This window comes from Drosophila tropicalis, unplaced genomic scaffold, assembly GCF_018151085.1.
Source record: "Drosophila tropicalis isolate 14030-0801.00 unplaced genomic scaffold, ASM1815108v1 contig_694, whole genome shotgun sequence".
Classification (NCBI taxonomy): domain Eukaryota; kingdom Metazoa; phylum Arthropoda; class Insecta; order Diptera; family Drosophilidae; genus Drosophila; species Drosophila tropicalis.
In genome coordinates this window covers 982,656-1,002,649 of record NW_027173176.1, presented here as the reverse complement: position 1 = coordinate 1,002,649, position 19,994 = coordinate 982,656, and the positions used below count along the sequence as shown (strand labels likewise).

Below are 19,994 nucleotides of genomic sequence, written 5' to 3'. Positions count from 1 at the left end.
ACTATGTATGTGCTTGTGTGTGGTGGTCGGCTCTGGGGAAAAAAGGTTAAACACGCCTAAACAAGTGAGCAATATAAACAATGAAAAGGCACAAAATGAGCAATACAAACAGATAAAGGATATGTCCAAGCGAAAAGGGTTAAAGCGTGGCAGGATATACACACACACACATATGTGTGTATATGTATGGAAACAGATGGAAATCAAATGTTAAAGCTATCAATAGCTATGGATGAATGGTTTTTTTGAACATCAAAGTTTTAGTATTTAATTTATAAATTCAATATTTACCCCATATAAACAATAAAGAGTATTTTTATAAACTTACACTCTAAATTAAAAGTAAAGCAATAAAGTAAATGAATATCCAAATGGGATTCAGAATTCCCAACACTTAAATACACTTAAAGTAAAGTGACTCAGACTCAAATTAATTTAAGGTGTTAAATATTTCAAAACATAATTATTATATGTCACCCAAGAGTATATTTTAAATATCAGCTAACTTTACCAAACCAAATAAAAATAAAAAACATTTTATGCTCTTTGCAGTTTCAGTCAAAGTTTCTCTATTTGTTTCTCTGTTTGTTGGCTAGTTCTGACAGGATAACCCAGCAATTTAGTGGCAAATGTTTTGGGAAAACCAAAAGCTAATTAACAAAGAGACCAACAACTGGAAACTAGTTTGACTCCTATGCATGCCCACTTGAGTAAATTGCGTTTTTATTACGAAAAATGTAGTTGATAATTTTTACCAACATTTGTGACTATTGTCATCAAAGTGTAAACGGCTTTCGGATGACAATATTGTACAGACAGGAAGATCATAATTGAAATACAACAGAACAGAATAGGACTCTACTTGTAATTGCCTTGCCATAAACAAAATTATATTTTCTCCTTCGAAGAGGAGTGATTTTATTTTTCATTTTTCGTAGCCACTTGTAAAAACCACTTACCGCAGATACAAAACCCTCACACACACACACACACAAACACATAGATATATACAATAATATCCATTGTGAACTCTAGACTAGTGATTCGGTTGGCTCTTTGGCTGCACGCCTCGTTGAACCTTAGCCAAAAGTGGCCATGTAATTTGTTTGAAATTCGTTTTTCGCTTCTCTTTTTTTTCCTTTTTTTATTTTTTATTTTTTTTTTGGTCAAGCACTTTAAGTGCCTCATGTTGGCAAACATTTCAATTTTCAAATAGACTGTCAGGCCTGTATAAAATATATACATTCCATCTCCTCGTCTCCGTCTGCTCCACTTCTCCTCATCTAATCACAAAAAATTGTGTGAGGAAATAGCCAAATTTTTGGTTTGTTTACATTTGAGTTCGATTTTCAGTGTCGTTTTTTTTTCTTCTTCTGCCTTCTGTTTGCATGCGAGGCAGTTGATGGCCTGCTTTGGCCCTTGGCCGTAAATTCATGTTAAAACAATCTTATTAATGGCTATAAGGGCCAATGTCCCCCCCTAATACGCTTTGGCACCCTCTGGCTCACACACACACACACACACACACTCAAATTGTGTTAATAATGTTTAACTGCGATTTTTATATGCGATTTCTTTTATTTTTCGTATACCCTGTAATCTAAGATTGAAAGGCTATATCTAAGATAGGAATCAGCTCTGTTCACAAAGTTTGTGTAAAGTCCTAGAGTTAATACTATGATTAGGCCTGTGAAATTAAAAGTTATTCAATATTTCAACTATTTCATTAAAGGACATTTAATAATTTGCTAATATTAATTGACAGGATACACAGGGTATTTTCAAATCGGTTCTGCTACTACTTAACTTACCAAATGCTTTGGTTTTATTTTTGCTTCTTGTTTTCTTTTTTTTTTTTTTTTTTTTTTTTTTTTGTTGGCTTGTTGATAAAATATTGCCGCCTAGATTTCCTGTTGCTGGTTAGCTTTTATTTTGTTTTTGTTGTTTTTAGCCAATTTTAGCCATTTAGTTTGATTTCAGTGTTATCTTTATTGTGCTGCCGCTTATCGTTGTCCATATAGCCAGTAATGGGCTTAGTACGACCGACAGAAAGCAAAAAAAAAAACCAAAACGCGAGAATCGCAAAATGAAGACAAAAGCTTTAACGAACTTTCGATACCCTTAAACTTCAAACTCCTCTAACAATAAAATTGTTCATTGTTGTAGAAAACAAAGATTAATTAGAGCTGATTAATTTATGTTTTTCATTCAGCAAAGATCATCTGAAAATTGGCAGGAATTCAAATTCAAAAGGCAATGCCTTGAAATGCAAGGAATTATTTCTTTTAAATATTGTTTGCTTTTATGATTTCTAGTCACGAATTTGAATATTATTAACATTGCTGGAAAGTGTGTCCATATTTTCATTATTGCAAACTTATTCCAAAAATGAATGTACCCTTTGGCTGCATGAGTGTTGGCGATGAGCAACCGCAGACTAAGGCAGGAGAGATTGACAGATCTAAGCGCTCTTCACATGTCAAACTAATTTAGTTCAGTGTGCTTTTTTTTCCTCTTTTTTTTTTTTTGGATTCTCACATGAAGCGAGAGCATATACATATACATCGTATATACTCCTTAAATTTATCATATGGAATCGCCTTAATAAGAACCTATTCAGTTAGAAGTCATTTAAAATAATAAAAATATATAAATAAAATAACCGGAAATCATTAGATTGGAACTCGTTGTCAAATTATGTATATCCTATTTTTACCCCATATAGAAGATATCTATGAAATATCCATATGAGTCTATGTATATTTAGATATTTTTATATTCATCATATAATTTGGTTTAATGCATATATCTATTATAGAGATTGGAGTGTGTGGACGACTATGTGAGTCAGTTAACTTGACTTGCATTCTCTTAAATGGAAATAAATTCTGTAATTAGTCGTGCCCACATAAATCAGCAAATAAATATATGTACATATATATAGAAGTGCGCCATCATAAATATACATACATATATAATGTTATTATTTGTATGGATGTATGGCAAGTTATATAGATATTCCATATGAATAAAGATGCCCGACATTTCAACAATTTGCAAAGTGCCTGCTTACGAGCATGGACAACAATTTTAAGTGGTACTGGCAAAAAATAAAACTACATATGCATATGTACATCAGTTTATTTAACTAGCCAAAAGGGTATATAAACTTTTGTGATCAGCAAGATAATTAGATATCTCATCAATGTTGTTTCATTATTGAAGCACCTAGAAATTTATCAAATTGTTTATAGCAAAGGTTAGAAAGAGTATATAAACTTCGGCGGGGCTTAATTTGTTAGTTTTATTTTTTGTTTTAAATGAAATTTCCCATCATGAATGAATTGAATCCCATGACACTGACATTGAACACATGTTTTTATATCAAAATCAACTATCTGTCCATCAGTTTCCCCTCCCACCCATCAGTGTCTCATTCTCTCTCTCTCACTCTCTCTGTCCATTTCCACTGCCCCTTCTAATCTGAGTGAGTAATTTCTTTGAAAAAAGTGTTTTGTTGTCTTCACTGCGACGGCGGCGCCCTTCATCTAAACTTATGTTTTTTTTTTTTTGTATTTCTTTCTATTATAGTTGTTGCAGTGGTAGTAGTGGTAAAAGTTACTCCTAGAAGTTTGTAATTGATTATCATAAAAATAGCCATGTTAATTAGTGAAAAAGCTTGAGGAAACGGAAGTTTTTGGCAGCTGTGCGAATTGATCATGGACAGCCAGCTACTGGGCATCATTAGTGAGAATTTATGACCAAGTTAATGGCATAGTTAGTTTTAGCATGCAAACCGGTAAGGGGGAAGGAACAAGCTTAAAAAGTAGTTAAAGCCAAACAGAATTAAGTTTTCCGCTGTTGCGGCTTTCAAGAGTAAACTTCTGTGGTCAGAAGGCTATAGTGTTAAGCTGACTAACTATTTTGAAAACAATCTATATTGCCACTGACACAAAACGCTTTTCGAGAATCAATATATCAGATATATTTCTATTTTCTGATTTTTTCAATACTTTAAGTAATTTTCTGAGCAGACTCTTTGACTCTTTGCTTTTGTCTATTGAAGTCTTTGGTAAACACTCAAGTCTTGGCCCTTTAAACAAAACTGACAACAACCGAGAAAACAAAAAACATAAATGAATCTATATATAAATGTATAACAATAGAAATGAATGAAAAGAATTTTGCAGACTCAAGGAGTACAAATAAAAGAAACAAAATGCTAAAAAGAGCAAAGAGAAAAGTCAAAGTCAAAAGGAAAGTAGTAACGCCCAGAATGAAGCTTTTCTCCCTTTTTTTTTCTATCAGGACATTTGTTTCGTTTCTCTTAATTAAGTACTCTCTTAACATTCCTTATCTGGCTATCATTTTTGGCATCTATTGTCCCTTTTTTACACTTTACTTTTTGTGCTCTGTTAATTGCTTAATTTGGGCTCATTCTTGAATATATTCAATTTACTACTATAAATGTCACTTGGGTTTGACAATCTTATACATTTTTAATGTGATTTTGACTAAAACCTTTCAATAAAATTACACATACGGCATGGTCTTTCAACTTGATGGGCAACTAGATTTGGGATTAATCAAGAGACTAAAACTGAGCCCAAAAAGCTAACCACAGTCATTTGATTTTCCAATTAGTCATCACTCGTAATAAGAGACAGATGAAAAGCAAACCACAGCAAATCGATAATTGTTTTTCTCGTACCCATGTGGCTAGATTTTCATGTACGTACATACGTAGGTGTGGCTATGTATAGAACTCTTACTCCCTGTGTGTGTATGGGTGTGGGTGTGTTACGAAAGGACCAACGCAACACTATGCTCCCTCTTTCCTCAGATGCCATTGCATGTGTCCTTAAACTCTATATCTGCACCCACAGCTTAATGGGAACCACAACCGAGTTCAACTAATACGAATTTCATAAAGCCTGAAAGTAGTTTTACCCCAAAGAAAATAATCTTTACTTATCTCTTTCTCTCTCTCCTGCTCGGGAAATGATTGTACTTAATGCCGAAAGTAATAATCTTTCCTCATAAGGAATTGAACCTGCTGCAAATTGAAGCTGAATTTGCTGTAATTAAATTTATATTTGTAAAATTTTTGTTTTGGCATAAAAAGTTTATTTTTTCTTCTTATGTTAAAAAAAATGGCAAAAATCATAAACTCATCTTGTACATAGGAACACCTGTATACTACACAAGCAGAAAAAGGTTTTACTGTGCATGTAAATGCAAATTTAATTGAATTTTGTTTAACAACTCTCTGGGAAAAGTTGGCCAAAAATTTGCTAGCGGCTGCCGTCGGTTGCAAGGTTCGACTCGATGATGATGACGATGCCGATGCAAAGTGTGTGTGCCTGTGTGTGTGTACGCGTGTGTGCGTGTATGTGGTTTTAGTGTACATGTGTAGTTGTGTGGTATATTTGTACAAATATTGTTAGTTAAATCTGGGAGGGAGGGATAAAAGTGCAGGTAACAACCAACCAAATAAGCCACAGAAATACCCTTACCACATGCACGACAAGTGTGTGTGTTTTTTTTTTTCTTTTCTTTTCTTTTTGTATGTTAATACATAGCACAATTCACAAAAATTCAATTTTTGCCTTGCCAAAGGAACCAGTTCATAGACACTAATTCAATTCAAGTGGACAAATTGACAACAAACGGAATAAACGCTAATTTTATTACGAAAAAGGATAGAGAAACATATTCAAGTTCATTTGTGGTTTTTAGATGTTGCCATATTCAAGGACCACTTTACAAAGGTGTTTGTTTTTTTTTCGGCGTATGAAGGGTATTGACTATGGAACATGTCGATATGTTTTCAACCTTGAGCGCACACACAAGATGGAGAAGAACTCATGACTCACAGTTTGAATTTGACACGGCGCAGCAGCAGCATACAAAAATTTTGTTGATGCTATACCCGCTGTTCAATTGTTCGCTGCACTTTCATCCAGTGGGCGTGTTGCAAGGGGGCAGACATCCTGTAAAAAACTCCATTAAGCCGTCATCAACAAAGGATCGGAAGTGCGATTGCTGATGGAGGTAGAAGCATTCATCATCTCAATTTCGATTTAAGCCAATTTCTTTTCAACTCTCTGAATTAAATTTAATTGTATTTAAAGTCTCTACAAAAGTTTTCAACACAAATTAATCTTAATTCAATGTCAAATTTCGCCAGTAGTTAAGAAACTTTCAAATTCCAGAATAGCATAGAGAATACAATTGTCTATATGAATGTTTGTTCAACAAGTTCAATTAAGAAAGAGAAATGCAATTGCATGGCTTCTATTTCAGTTACAAAAGTATTTACCCCAAACTCTCAAAAAGTGGCAAACAGAGTGAAAGAGAAAGAAAAATGAGAGAAATGCCAACAATGACTTAAGAATTGTTGTGTAAAAAAAAAAAACAGTTTTATAATGCCTTAGGTTATGCAACAGTAACAGGAACAAGACAAAACGGAAGAATGTCAAAATGATTTTTACCGCCTTAAGCCAGGGAAAAATATAATCATTTTGATGAATTAATAGACGGAAAGAGAAAGAGAGCGATAGAGAAAGGGAGAGCAGGGGGAGAAGCAGTAGCAGTGGCAGTCGTCGCTTAGTAGCCAGGTTATGATGGCAAAACAAACTGCGACAGCCGGAAATTGTGTAAAAAATGGCAGTTAACAATTTTTTATTAACGCATTTACCCAACACACACACAAACACCCAGTTAAAGGGACAACAACAACAAGTGGGGGGAAGTAGCAGCAACAACTCAAGCCATAAACTTCATCAAAGTCATTATCAGCATCAGGCATCAGACCATCATTGTCGTCTTCATCATCATCTTCATACTCTTGGTCTTGGTCTTTGGTCCTCCATCCAGCTCACGCGCCACATTCACATTATCATCACTAACAAGCAGGACAAAGCGGCTTGAGTGTGTCATCCTGGTTGCTGTCATTCTAAAGTCTCTCCTCCGATTCTCCATCCCGTTTCGTAGATTCATCTCCACCCAGCTCATGTTGTGGCACTTCGTAATTTTAATTTTGATGCATTTGCCACCATTTCTTTTTTTGTTTTCTTTTTTTTTTTTTGTTCTGTCTCTCCCTCTCTGTCTCTCACTTTCTCTCATCATTTTGTTTCGTTCGTTTTTATTCCTTTTTTGCAACGATTTATCTTTGAGCTCGTGACATAATGAAACAAGGCGTCTGACTTGGGGTTCTTGCTGTTGGGACAGACGCTTATTTTAATGGGATTTCGCTCTCTTTTGCTCTTTCTTCTTCCCGATGGCTCTCCTCTAGAGTATTGCCAAACACTACAAGTGCTACTATATTGCCTACTTATAGGCCAGCAGATGCTGAATCTGGAAAACATTCTTATTCCCTGTACACGATACTGACCTAAGTGAATGGGGTGGAATCGTACTCAAAGGCGATAAAATAGAAATATAAATGGAATGTCAATACCTTCTAGATCGATAATTTGGATCATTCGTTTTGAATGTCGTTCAATCTAAGTAACTCTTAGATCCTTAGTTCCTTTTCTAGGGTATTTTAATGTCGATACATTGCCATTTTAATAACATTCCTTTGGAATTTCTCTTACTAAGAGGGCAATAAGTTGACCTGAGGCCAAGACATTATTCAATTTTATTTTGTTTGAGGCATGAATGTTGCATTTAAATTGTAGTCACATGAAAAGGAATGCTTTACCTGAAAATAATGTCAGATGTTTTGTTAATAACACAAATAAAAGACTTTTTATTAATTAGACAACACAGAACACATATCTTGAAAGAGAAAGCATTTTAAATACCATTTCTTGAGGGTCATCTACTGGCAGAGACTTTGAAATACAAATAAATATCTCTGTTTGACAATTACTGCAAGAGTAAAACGAAAGTAAATGAGACTTAATACGAATTTGTAATAACAGCAACAACATTTTCCATCTGATTCCCATCTGATGTTCTCATAAGTTATTTTTGTGCCTTTGAGGGATTATATGTGTATATATATAGAGTATCTGCTAGGCAGCAGCGACCTTATGATGTTGTGAGTTGAGAATGTTTTGGAGTCGTTTATCTCATTTGTATAAGCATTACAATCAGAGTATAAAAATAGCAGGATAAATTTACCCTAAACATTTCAAAGAATTTGTCGTTTTCAAAAGGCAACTTCTAACGAATTTTCTCATAGAATTCTTAAGAGAATTTTGATACCTTCTTTAAATGAGCACCATCGTTAACACCATTCAGTTCAAGGAAGTTAGCTATCACAAAAATGGTTTTAATACTCAACCAACTGTCAAAATGTCATCAAATTACATTATTTCCGCAATTTTATAGTGAAAATAAAAAGAAAACTCAATCCCATTCACTCGCTTATAGAAATGGTTTCCATGCTGTGGATTTTTGGTGTGTAACATCATGTTTTGCCAATCAAATGCTACATTTTCCTTTTGACTTCCGCTTTGTTGCACTTTCTGGAACGACATCTCACATTGTTTTTAATAAATTCTTTCACTGTCTCTCTCTTTCTCTTTCTCTCTCACTCATCCTCTCGCTTCCTCGCACCCTTTGTCTCTGTTTCTCGTTTTGCCTGCTACCCAAGGGTAAAGCGTGTCTGACAGCAACTAAAATAAAAGCCAGTCAAGGCAACAACTTAATCCCTTTTGGCCAAAAAGCAACGAAACAAAAGCACAACACTCACTCAAGCAGAGCAGAGAAGAGTCGAACAGAGAGGGGCTGAAGGGTAACGGGGTATTATAGCTGGTTTTTGGGGTCGGAGAGCAACAGCAAAAGTAACTTTTAAATTCCAACTAAGAAGTAATTCCTTAGTGAAAACTTTTACTTTTGTTTATATAAATCTAATGTAAGTTCCCAGTGATTATATGTGAAGGGACGACAGAACGAACAAGCGGGATGGATGAGATGAATGAATGGCAGGGGAATGATACTCGTAAATCTGAGATGATTTTTAAATAATTAAAACGGATTTAATAATGATTTATCGTGCTTCGTATTCCATAAAATGGTGGTAGTTGTTGGTGGTTTGGTTATAGGTTGCAATTTCATAGACAAAACTCTTTATATTGCAATGTCTCGACAAGACAAAATGTTGGATCTAATGATTCCTTAAATGTTCAATAATTCATTTCTAAAATGTATTTACATTTTTCTGTATAAATTTAACATTGGCAAAAGCATAAAACATGAGTGGCTTTAATGGCCAAGTCTAACATAAGCTTCATGATGCTTCCAATAAAGACTTTAACTCACTGTCTATAAAAATATATGTATATATGGGTATAAAATTCGTATTAAACTGTTCTATTTTTTTTTTTTTTTGGTTTGCTTCTATCTAGAGCCGCAGTCCAATTAACAATGAGCGAAATATGAAAACAAAAAACTTTTCGGAATAAATAAAAACGCAACTCAAGACGTGACTGGGTCGTCGAACGGTGAAGCAAGCAAGAAGATGGCTAAGATGCTAGTGACGGAAATGACTGCTTAAGTGGCGCACATCCGGTTAAGCCGGCGGACGGGAATAAACAAAGCTGAAAACAACAAAAAAGAAAAAACCAACAAACAGAGGCAGTAGCAGCAAACAATCGAACCGTAACGAAACGGCTACAAGAGCCTTTTCTTCTAAACCTTACCCAAAAGTCATTAACGAATAGCAAACAAAAGCCATCTAAAGTCCAAAGGACATTGCATTGTGAGAGACTGAGATTTGGGGTAGAGCGATGGCCCACAACGACTCGATTAGTGTGTGGACAACACAATTGCCATTGGTCACGTCAACGACTAGCAATTGGAGTGGCATGGCCCATGGCACGGCCGGAACAGATCCAACAGTGACCGCAACAACAACAGCGACAACAGTTGCCAGCCTAAGTCTGAGCAGCAGTTTGAGCGACGCAGCCACTGCAGCGGCCATGGAAGCAGAAAAATCAGGAGGGATAATACATAATCAATTTGTCCAGATCTTTTTCTATATGCTCTATGCCACCGTCTTTGTATTGGGTGTCTTTGGTAATGTACTCGTTTGCTATGTTGTGCTCAGGAATCGAGCAATGCAAACCGTAACGAATATATTCATTACGAATTTGGCATTATCGGACATCTTGCTGTGTGTGCTGGCAGTGCCATTTACGCCGCTCTACACATTCATGGGTCGCTGGGCATTTGGCAGAACATTGTGCCATTTGGTATCCTTTGCCCAGGGTTGTAGTATATACATATCGACACTGACTCTTACATCGATAGCAATTGATCGATATTTTGTGATCATCTATCCATTTCATCCGCGCATGAAACTATCCACCTGCATTGGGATAATCGTTAGCATTTGGGTAATAGCCCTATTGGCCACGTTGCCCTATGGCATGTATATGAAAATGACCAATGAAGTGATCAACGGCACCCAAATGACGGGCAATGAGACAACATCGGCCATAGAAGCATCGATGATGATGTTCCCCACGAATACCAGTGAATCTCCGGAAGCCACATCGTCAGCGGCTCAAGCTTATATGCAAGTGATGTCCCCCACAGGCGGTGGAGTCGGTGTGGATTATACGTACACTCGAGTATATTGCGAAGAGAATTGGCCATCGGAACAATATCGCAAGGTATTTGGTGCCATCACAACAACATTGCAATTTGTTTTGCCCTTCTTTATTATCTCGATATGCTATGTCTGGATATCGGTGAAATTGAATCAGCGTGCCAGGGCTAAACCAGGTTCGAAATCTTCACGACGAGAGGAGGCTGATCGAGATCGCAAGAAGCGTACGAATCGCATGTTAATCGCCATGGTCGCTGTCTTTGGTCTAAGTTGGTTGCCCATCAATTTGGTTAATATATTCGATGATTTCGATGACAAATCGAATGAATGGCGTTTCTATATACTATTCTTTTTTGTGGCCCATTCCATTGCCATGAGCTCGACATGCTATAACCCATTTCTTTATGCCTGGTTGAATGAGAATTTCCGAAAGGAATTCAAACATGTTTTGCCCTGCTTCAATCCATCCAATAATAATATAATCAATATAACACGAGGCTATAATCGGAGTGATCGCAATACATGCGGTCCACGCTTGCATCATGGCAATGGTGAGGGTGGTGGAGCGGGTGGCCAAGGTGGTCATGGTGGGCAAGATGATGATCAGGATGATGACAATGGCATTACACAGGAGACTTGTTTACCCAAAGAGAAATTACTCATTATACCTAGAGAGCCAACTTATGGTAATGGCACTGGTGCTGTATCTCCTATATTAAGTGGGCGCGGCATTAATGCAGCTCTAGTGCATACAAGACAAGAGCAGCAACAGCATCATCACCAACAACAGCAACAACAACAACAACAACAACAGCAAATGCCCCTGCAGCAGGTGGAACTAATGAGGCGAACAACACGTCGTCGAACCGACGATGATGCAGATTACATAGACTCGGGAGATGAGCAGACTGTTGAAGTGCGTTTCAGTGAGACTCCATTCGTTAGTTCGGACAATACCACAGGCATCAGTATGCTGGAAACGACGAGCACTAGTCATTGTCAGGATTCCGATTTGCTGACCGAACTGACTGGCGGTGGCGTGGCAGGAGTCGGTCCTGCCCTTGGCGGCGATCCGAGTAGACGATGTAACTGAGACAGGGTAAGTTTTTCATGGCACATGTTTTGAATAATTTTCTTACCAATTAGTTGCGCAAAATCATTGCAAAAAAAACAAATCACAAAAGATTCTTCCATAAATCTCAGAGCAAGCAAAAGGTTAGGCATTTGATTACATGCATTTCTTAACAAAAAAAATGGGAGAAAAGAAAAAAGTCGTATCTCTAATCTATTTCATTTTTAACAAACCGCTGAATGTGTGCCATGGCAAACAACGAATTTTTCTTGCTAGCTCATCTCTTCATTTGTGCGTGTGCATGGAAAAATTGCTCAGGAAAAAAAAGGGAAACGACGTAGAGGAGAACAAATTTGATGAACAAATCTTTTTTCCTGACAAAGCGCAATCCATTAGAGAGAGAGAGAGAGAGAAAGGGAGAAAGAGAGAGGTTACATCCAGCAAGCAAAACCTGCATGATTTTTTATGAAATTTGCAGTGCCATGAAATATATTACTTTGTGAATAATAAAAAAAAAAAATAAGAAACTTATGCCAGGCGTGGGATAGCTGGGAAAATGGGAGACGGTCGGAAGCTAAGCAAAAGGCCACACTAGCAGCAGCAGCAGCAGCAACATCTGGCAACAGATTTTTGTTGGCAAATTTCATTTGCTCAAGCTCAAGTTAAAGCACACACAGGATCTTCTGATGTTAACCGAATGCACTCAACATTTCACCGCACACACACACACACACACACACAAACACGGCACTATTCTACAACGCTCGGGAGTAAATCAACTGAGCAACATTTGCTGAAAAGTAACTGCCTTAGGTTTCTTTGGCTCTCTGGCTCGGGCTCTGGCTCTGGCTCTCAAATCCTGTCCAGCATCAGAGTTACGACCCGCACACACTTGCGATTGCAAGGAGCATAATAAAAAGTACAAGAATAAACAAAAATTATATGCACATGTGTTGAAAAATATCTTGAGAATTTTATACTCTATAAATGGTTATGTTTTATGCTAAGCATAAACCAAGATAGAGGCTTCTTTTATCCGCGAAAACAATCATCAAGTCTTGTTTGTTGTCTTTGTGTATAGAAATCAATTCAGGACTTTTCTTAAAATGAAAGGCGACCTCTTGGGTTAAGTTAGTTGCCATCTAACATTCACAAAGGAGAGCATTTAAATTGTATGTGGGTTGCGCTTGTTAAGTCCTTTGAGTAGGTAACGGAACAACTTTAAAAGTCATTCAAGAATACTTTTTTTTTTGTTATTCCTGTGTTTGCCCTTGTTCCACTTGACGGATGGCAATGGCCTGTAATGGATTACAGAAATATGAAAAACGTGCCGACAATAAACCGGCGACCCTTTAACATTTTCTCCTTGGACTTGGTCTTGGTCCTGGTCTCCCTTTCGGGCAGGTGTGTGTGTCTAGCAGGCAAAGCAGCAACTTACTTAATATATGTACACAAATTACCAACTGAAATGGCCAACACAGACACACACACAAACATAGGCCATGAGATGAAACTCATAAATATGACCAAAATGCCCTAACTAACAATAATTTACAGTTTTGACTTATTTATTTATAATTTTTGGTAGCTGTTAAAATGAGTCAAAATAAGACGTTCGATTCGGACAAACAAAAATAAAAAAAAAAAAAAACAACCAAGACATAAAATATGCATTTTTATGTAAATATTAGAAACGTTTTTACTTTAATTTGAGGAGAGAAAGAGAGAGAGAGAGATAGGGAAAGTTGTCTGCCTTTGCTTTTCAGCCTGTTAGCCTTGAAATAGGAGAAATATATTCTAGTGCCATGAGTTAGCCAAGTGAGATTACCTGACATTTAGTGAAAAAGCACCGATTTTTAATATCTCGCAGCAGCTGCGTGACCTTTATGTCCACGGAACTTTCTCACCTTCTCCCATTCACTCTCTCTCTTTTGGCCTATTTTGGCCTTTGGGTGAACAAAGTTTTCGTGATAGGATTTCCAACAGACATAAAGAGGAATTCCAAGCAATGCATTTCGATCTTTGACTTTTTTGCATAAAGTTTTAGCATACGTTTCCCAAAACTAATGTCACTCATTTCTCAATTGCACAAAGATAACGAAGACGCGAATTTAGTTCGGGACTGAGGATAGAGCTGTTTGGGTTCCTTTAGATTAAATACATTGAATTATGAAGAAAAGCTTTACTTGGAAATGAAATGTTTATTTACTTATTCTTGGCGTATGCATGTTTGTGGTATTGCTTTGATGCCAACACATATACATACATACCTTAACATAGAAAATGGCCTTTCAAAACTAATGAATTATTCAGACTGGTCGTTAGTGGAGACCAACCCCCTTTCTCCAACCACCCACATCTTTTGCACATGGTTGAGCCTAATTACCCTTAGGCGAGGTACCTCTAACTTTGGTTTGGTGGACAGTAAATAAGCTGGCCCCAAGTTTGAGAAAGAGGGAGATGAACATGAAAAACACATCTATATCAAAACGAAACACAGACAGATGGCTCATATACATACATAAATACGTATGTATGTATGTACATACATATACAGTATATGTATATATATACACAGAGCATCTGGAAAGTCTGTCGAGTGAGCGGTAAGTGATATAGTTTATGGTCCATGTACAACTATTGCATTATGCATGAGAACTGCAAACAGAAAGCAGCAAACGGCAATTGTCGGTAGAAGCAGACTCGACTGGACTTAGTTCTCTCCGTTGCATCACTGTAAACAACTTGGCCGGCTGGCTATGACTAAAATAGAGCATTTTACAACTAAACTGTTTGTAGTTGATGTTGCTGTTGCTGTTGTTGTCTTGGCCCCCGTCTGCTAATGGCAAATGGTCTAAAAGTTGACGGCATTCTTGTTGATTTTTCTTTATTCTATTGCTGTTTCGTTTGTCATTCTTTTAACAATGCAACGCGGTTGCAACTTGCCAGACAAACTCTCTCCCTCTCTCTCTTCTGTGGGAGCGTGTTACGTGGCAACAAAAGTTGCACCATTTTAGTTTTGGATAAATTTGAAAACAAATTTAAAACAATTTATCTAGAAGTTTGCCAAACCACAACCACAAAAATAATGATTCAAATAAAAATGGCAACAAAACAAATAACTGTAGAATATTTATAAACTTGGGATTTCAAGGAAATATTTTTCCATTGGTTCCATTGGCAAAAGGTTTTTTAGAATCTTTTAATCATACGTCTGGCTTAATATTTTTATCTACAAACCTCATTTCATTCTAGAACTAAGACCTTTACATTATGTTGGCCTAAACAATTGAACTACTTTTGTTTACTTGGGGTAGATTAGAAAGATTAGTCTATTGATATGTGCTAAATAAAGAGTCCATGTTTTTTTTTTTTTATTTAGTAAGTTAACTACGTGCAGAGATTGAACTTAATTATCACTAGTCACTCTCTCTCTCTCTCTCTTTTTGTGTGTGTCTATCTTTCTCTATTTTTATCAATGTATACAAACATATGCAAGTTATTTTTTACCCTGGGCCAACAAAACTGATAAAGTGAAACTGTTTCAGTTTTCACATGGAAATGTAATCAAACTTGTACTGGGTATCTAAAAGTCCACATTCAAAGTTTTATTTTTTTGTTTATCAGACGAAACGAAAATTCCCGTTCTTTTTGATTTTTTTCAACTTCATCAATTGAAGTGGCATTCAAATTCATGTTGCAGTCGCCTCGTCAATCAATCACACTAAAAGTGCACAAAAGTGCCTTATAAAATCAGAGCGTGTGGAAAAGAGAGTGTGAGAGAGAAACAGAGAGAGCAAGTGTATGGGTATTTAGGATCGCGAGGGAGAGGGAATGTAAGAGAGATTGAGCTCTGATTAAACCGATACTAAAATCGAAGGGCATAAAAATTCAGCCAACACAAAAATGGCAATGAAATGTTTAGCTTTCTATGTTGTTGAATGGATTTAACGGCTACAATAACAAGGACTTTGGCTGCTTATCAGACACACACCCACACACACACACAACCGTCACACATATGCATAGAGAGAATAACATTATTTCAATATGTACTTACACTCAATGTAAAATGTGTTGGCAATAAAAAAAATTATTGCTTAACATTTACTTTTTTTTTCACGCCGATCGGCTGCGGTGTTCGAAATGTTATGAAACATGTGTTCCCCTCTTCTTTCACAGAATTAAAGGGGCCATGGCAGGGGCGTTTGGTTCATGTTAGGGGGGCTTCAAATGACACACAATTTACGAGTATTTGGTATAGATATCTTTAGCCGTATAGGTATATTAAATCGCATTTGTATTGATGGCAGCTGTTGTTGGGCTAAGTCCTCGCAAGAATGTGACAAGGCTCAGACAAAGTGCTCTAACATACATACAAATACACAGACATACAGCACAAACAGCACAGACATACATATTTATATTGCCATTTCAAAAGGGGATGTTGTGACTAATTGATGGGACTAAGGGCTATGGCACGCTGAATTTTATAGCATACTTTTTGGCATACTCTGTGTCCATAGAGTTTTCATTCCCGAATCCTAGACTTTTAAAGATTTTTATTACGACTTTCAGTATATATGTGTTTATAATTTATTTCATTTTAGATACATTTTTTAAATCGAGGGTATAGAAACTTCGTTAGTGTCACAAAGACTGTTTGAATCTTTGAGTTTGATTTGAAAGCGACGAGAGTAACTTAACAAGTTAATTAAAATTAAAATCGTTAGATGTATGTGATATGTACATACATACCTACACACACACATATATATATATATGTATATATGTATATTGTATATTGTAGCTAACGTGAGGAGGTGGGGTAGGAGTTGACTTAAATGGCAGATGAACATGTATAAAATGAAAATGCAATTACATTTTTATTTTCACATTCCTGACCAAGCTTGGTGAGCTAAAAGCTAACGGTCTAATGTGTTTTTCTAGACACTCCCCTCCCTCTCATTTGCTTTGACCCTTCCCTTCTGTTAAATCTACACTTTCACTATGGTTAGAGTGAATTGTACCCACATGGCTTCCATTGCATTGGCCGTTGGCCTAATCAAGCTAATGTGTGTACGAGCAGCAAGCATGTGGGGGCCAACGTATCTTATGCCCAGCTCTTGGCCAATTAAGCAATTACGCTAACAAGCTTTTATTATGTTGTTGCTGTTGTTATTGCTGCTGGTGTTGTTGTCCTAGGCGATAGCAAAAGCCAAGGTGTTGAGCAAACAATTAAGAGTAAAAACGATAAAGACAACACACAAGGATGGAAAAAGAGAGATAGAGCAAGACAGATTTAAAGTGTACAGGATTAGGTTCATTCCTTCTTTTCTTACAATTTCGAGGTCCCTAGTGGGAATTGATGACTAGGAAACTTTTCAACTTTCAGCAAAATGGCATAAATTACAGCTGGAACAAGAATCTACAAACCTTCTTTTCAAAAAAAAAAAAAAAAACAAAAACTCAGACCCCAAATCCCAAATGTCCACACCCCTTAACCCATTCCTCTTGTGGGAGCACAAACTTGGACAGGCATCAAAAAATGTTTCCCACATTGAAATTTATGGTCATAAATTTTATTGACTTGTCGTCGTCGTTGACGCTGCTACTGCTTGCTGTCGGGTTAAGGCTCAAAGTTTTCTAACAATGTTTGTATTACGTATGCTCAATAAAGCATAAAAACAAAATGAAGGAAAAACGACCACGAAAAAAAAGCCAGAGTTCACAAGCAGAGAGCATTAAATAAGTTAGTAAATAAGTGTACCTACTATATGTGTGGCCTATGTGTAAGCCGCCTAGCCACCATTGCTCGTTATCCGTCTCCGCTCAGCGTTTATGATAACAGAGCGTCGCACACACACATACACACACACTCACAGAGATACAGTGGAACAGGATTAGAGTCACGACCAGGAAGAGAAAGAGAAATAGGCATAGGCACAGGCACAGGCACCAGGAGCTGGTTTTGGCTTGAGGCCAACCATAACAACATTTATGGCATTTAACTCACTCATCAAAAGTGCCTTACCGACAATGACGATGACTGTTTGTCCATGTCCATGACATTGATGAGGATTACTTGCTATGGCAGGCACGTAGCACTAACTGAAATTTACGTTTGACTTGCCAGATCCTCGCCTCTAAAAATACACTGGAAACGCAGCAAAATTTTTGCAAATTATTAAAAAATAAAAATGAACATACATATGTAGATAAAATCGACAGAGAATCAAATGGGAAAGTTTGTAGTTTACAATTATGGCGAGATCTAGTTAAAAGCTTATGGAGAATCGACTTCGGATATTGATATTACATTACTTTATGTTTGAGAGAGAATATTTTCTTTGATTCACCTTCCTAGCTAATAATTCAACAAATCACTTACAAAGGAGATAAGAGAGATATTTGCTGTTCTATTTTTAAAATGTAAATGGGAATTGATGTAGGTTTTGAAAAAAGTAAAAGTAAAAGTAAACTTCAGTTAATAAAATTTCATTTTTTCCAGTGTAGTCTTCTCTACATACATCTTGTAAAGAAAATTATGTGGTATGGTGTAAGTCCTTCCGCCTGTCTGACGTTTGTCCATCTACTCATCTGACCGTCAGTAAGTGTATGTGATGTTTAATGTTTAATGGTTAGATACTTCTGGTTCTTTGCTGCCTTGGCTGTTTCTGCTGTTGCTTTTGTTATTGATGAAAATTGTCTATAAAAGCTGGCGGCATTTATGCGCAATTAAATGCGATAAAAGGCGTTGCCAAGAGAGTTATGTATGTGCAGATGTCTGTAGGAGGTGGTGGTCGTCCATGGCAGGATGTTGGTAGGGTTGGGTGAGGGAAGTGGGATGATTTTCGAGCATGGCTTCACACAAAAACAACCACATACTGTTTGTTTGTTGGTTCTCGTGACGTTGGTTAGCAGGTGTTTCCAGCAAAAAGCCCTTGTGCTAAAAGATTGCCCAGGTCAAAAAACAAAAAAAAAAAAAAAGAGACAGAGAGAGAGAGAAAAACCAAATACAATATACAATATACAATCTATATAATTTATGCTCGAAGCGTTTTTTGATCCCTCTGACTGCCTGCTTTGACCAGCAGCTAGCAAATTCCATGCGAAAATGAGCAATGCTCAAAGTGTGGTTGTCTCCGACTGCTTCTGCTCTCGTTCCTTTGGCCCCTCTATGCTATCATTTCGGTTCCTCTCGCTCTTTCTCTCACGTGTTCCCACTGTTTTTGGCAATGTCTGCATTTGTGTTGACAGTGAAGCTTAACGCCACTTAATATGAGCCAAAGGCAACATCAACTTGACAGTCCTGACTTATCCATGACTAGGTTAGAGATATGCCGAGAGATGTGGGAACATGTTTGGCCCATGGGGTAGAGGGACTCTATGACTCTGACTACTCCTACGACTACAACTACTCATACCACAGACTGCCTTCATTAGGGACTTTATTAACAGTTAATTAAATTTTTGTGTTTAATGATGGCAACGATGAAGTGCGACGATGGAAGTGGCCCCCGAAGGGAGAGTGGTGGGACGGTTAAGGCGAGCTGACTTAGCTAATATAAAAATGCTTGCGGCTTGGCATTTATTAAAGTTGAAAAGGCAATTTCGGAGATGGTTTTTTGTCGTCTAGTTTGACGTTCCTATTCCCATTCCCCCTTACTGAGGGTGAATGGACAATCTGTGGGTTGCCTAGGCATCTCGGTTAACAATTACAAGTTTAATGAAACGAAAAATGCCTTTTAATAATTGTCGAAGCAAACGACGAAACGCCTATGACCAAGACCAAGTTTCATCCACCACATAAACTCCTCTCACTCCTCTTACCACCTCTGTCATTAAATAAAAGCATCACAGGATACATTAAAATTTCTACTCGAGCAAATTTTTAAACAAAAACGCAACCGAAGGAATTTTTCCACCAATGAACGATTTTCTCGATGTGTGAAGCAAAAGTGAATTTAAACGAAAAATTGAAAATTAAAATACCAACCATTTCAAATTTGTCATTAATAATTTAATTTCGGCAGCAAAGTACAAATGAAAACTTTTCATCTAATGAAAATACATAGTTTGTTAATTTACAACACGGCCAGAAATGTCATAAAGTGATTGATAGATGATGGAATTAAAGCAAAATTTTTACAAATTTTTCGTTTTAAAGTCTTTTTTGTCTCTTTAGACAGTATATTATCTCAGAAATATAAAATATTGAAGTCTGAAAACAATTCTGAAATGAAAATGGCCTTCAGTATTATTATTTGTTGGGTTTTTTATACCGTTTTCTTTTATTTATCTTTTTTCTTGTTTTGTGTAAATCTACTTCAGTTTATGATTGTATACTATTAA

General features: G+C 36.7%; 2 protein-coding genes across 2 annotated transcripts in view; one reads left to right on the top strand and one right to left on the bottom strand.

The window, feature by feature from the left end:
• LOC137579259 (ADP-dependent glucokinase) overlaps window positions 1-19,994 on the bottom strand; it is an 84,647-nt gene that overhangs the window by 46,954 nt on the left and 17,699 nt on the right. The window lies entirely within an intron of this gene.
• The window catches only part of sNPF-R (short neuropeptide F receptor), a 38,258-nt gene that overhangs the window by 6,406 nt on the left and 11,858 nt on the right, over window positions 1-19,994 (top strand). The window contains exon 2 of the mRNA XM_068292511.1: window positions 9,363-11,666. Coding sequence (XP_068148612.1) covers window positions 9,744-11,660 — 1,917 coding nt within the window. The 5' untranslated portion in view covers window positions 9,363-9,743 and the 3' untranslated portion in view covers window positions 11,661-11,666. The remainder of the gene's footprint in view (window positions 1-9,362; window positions 11,667-19,994) is intronic.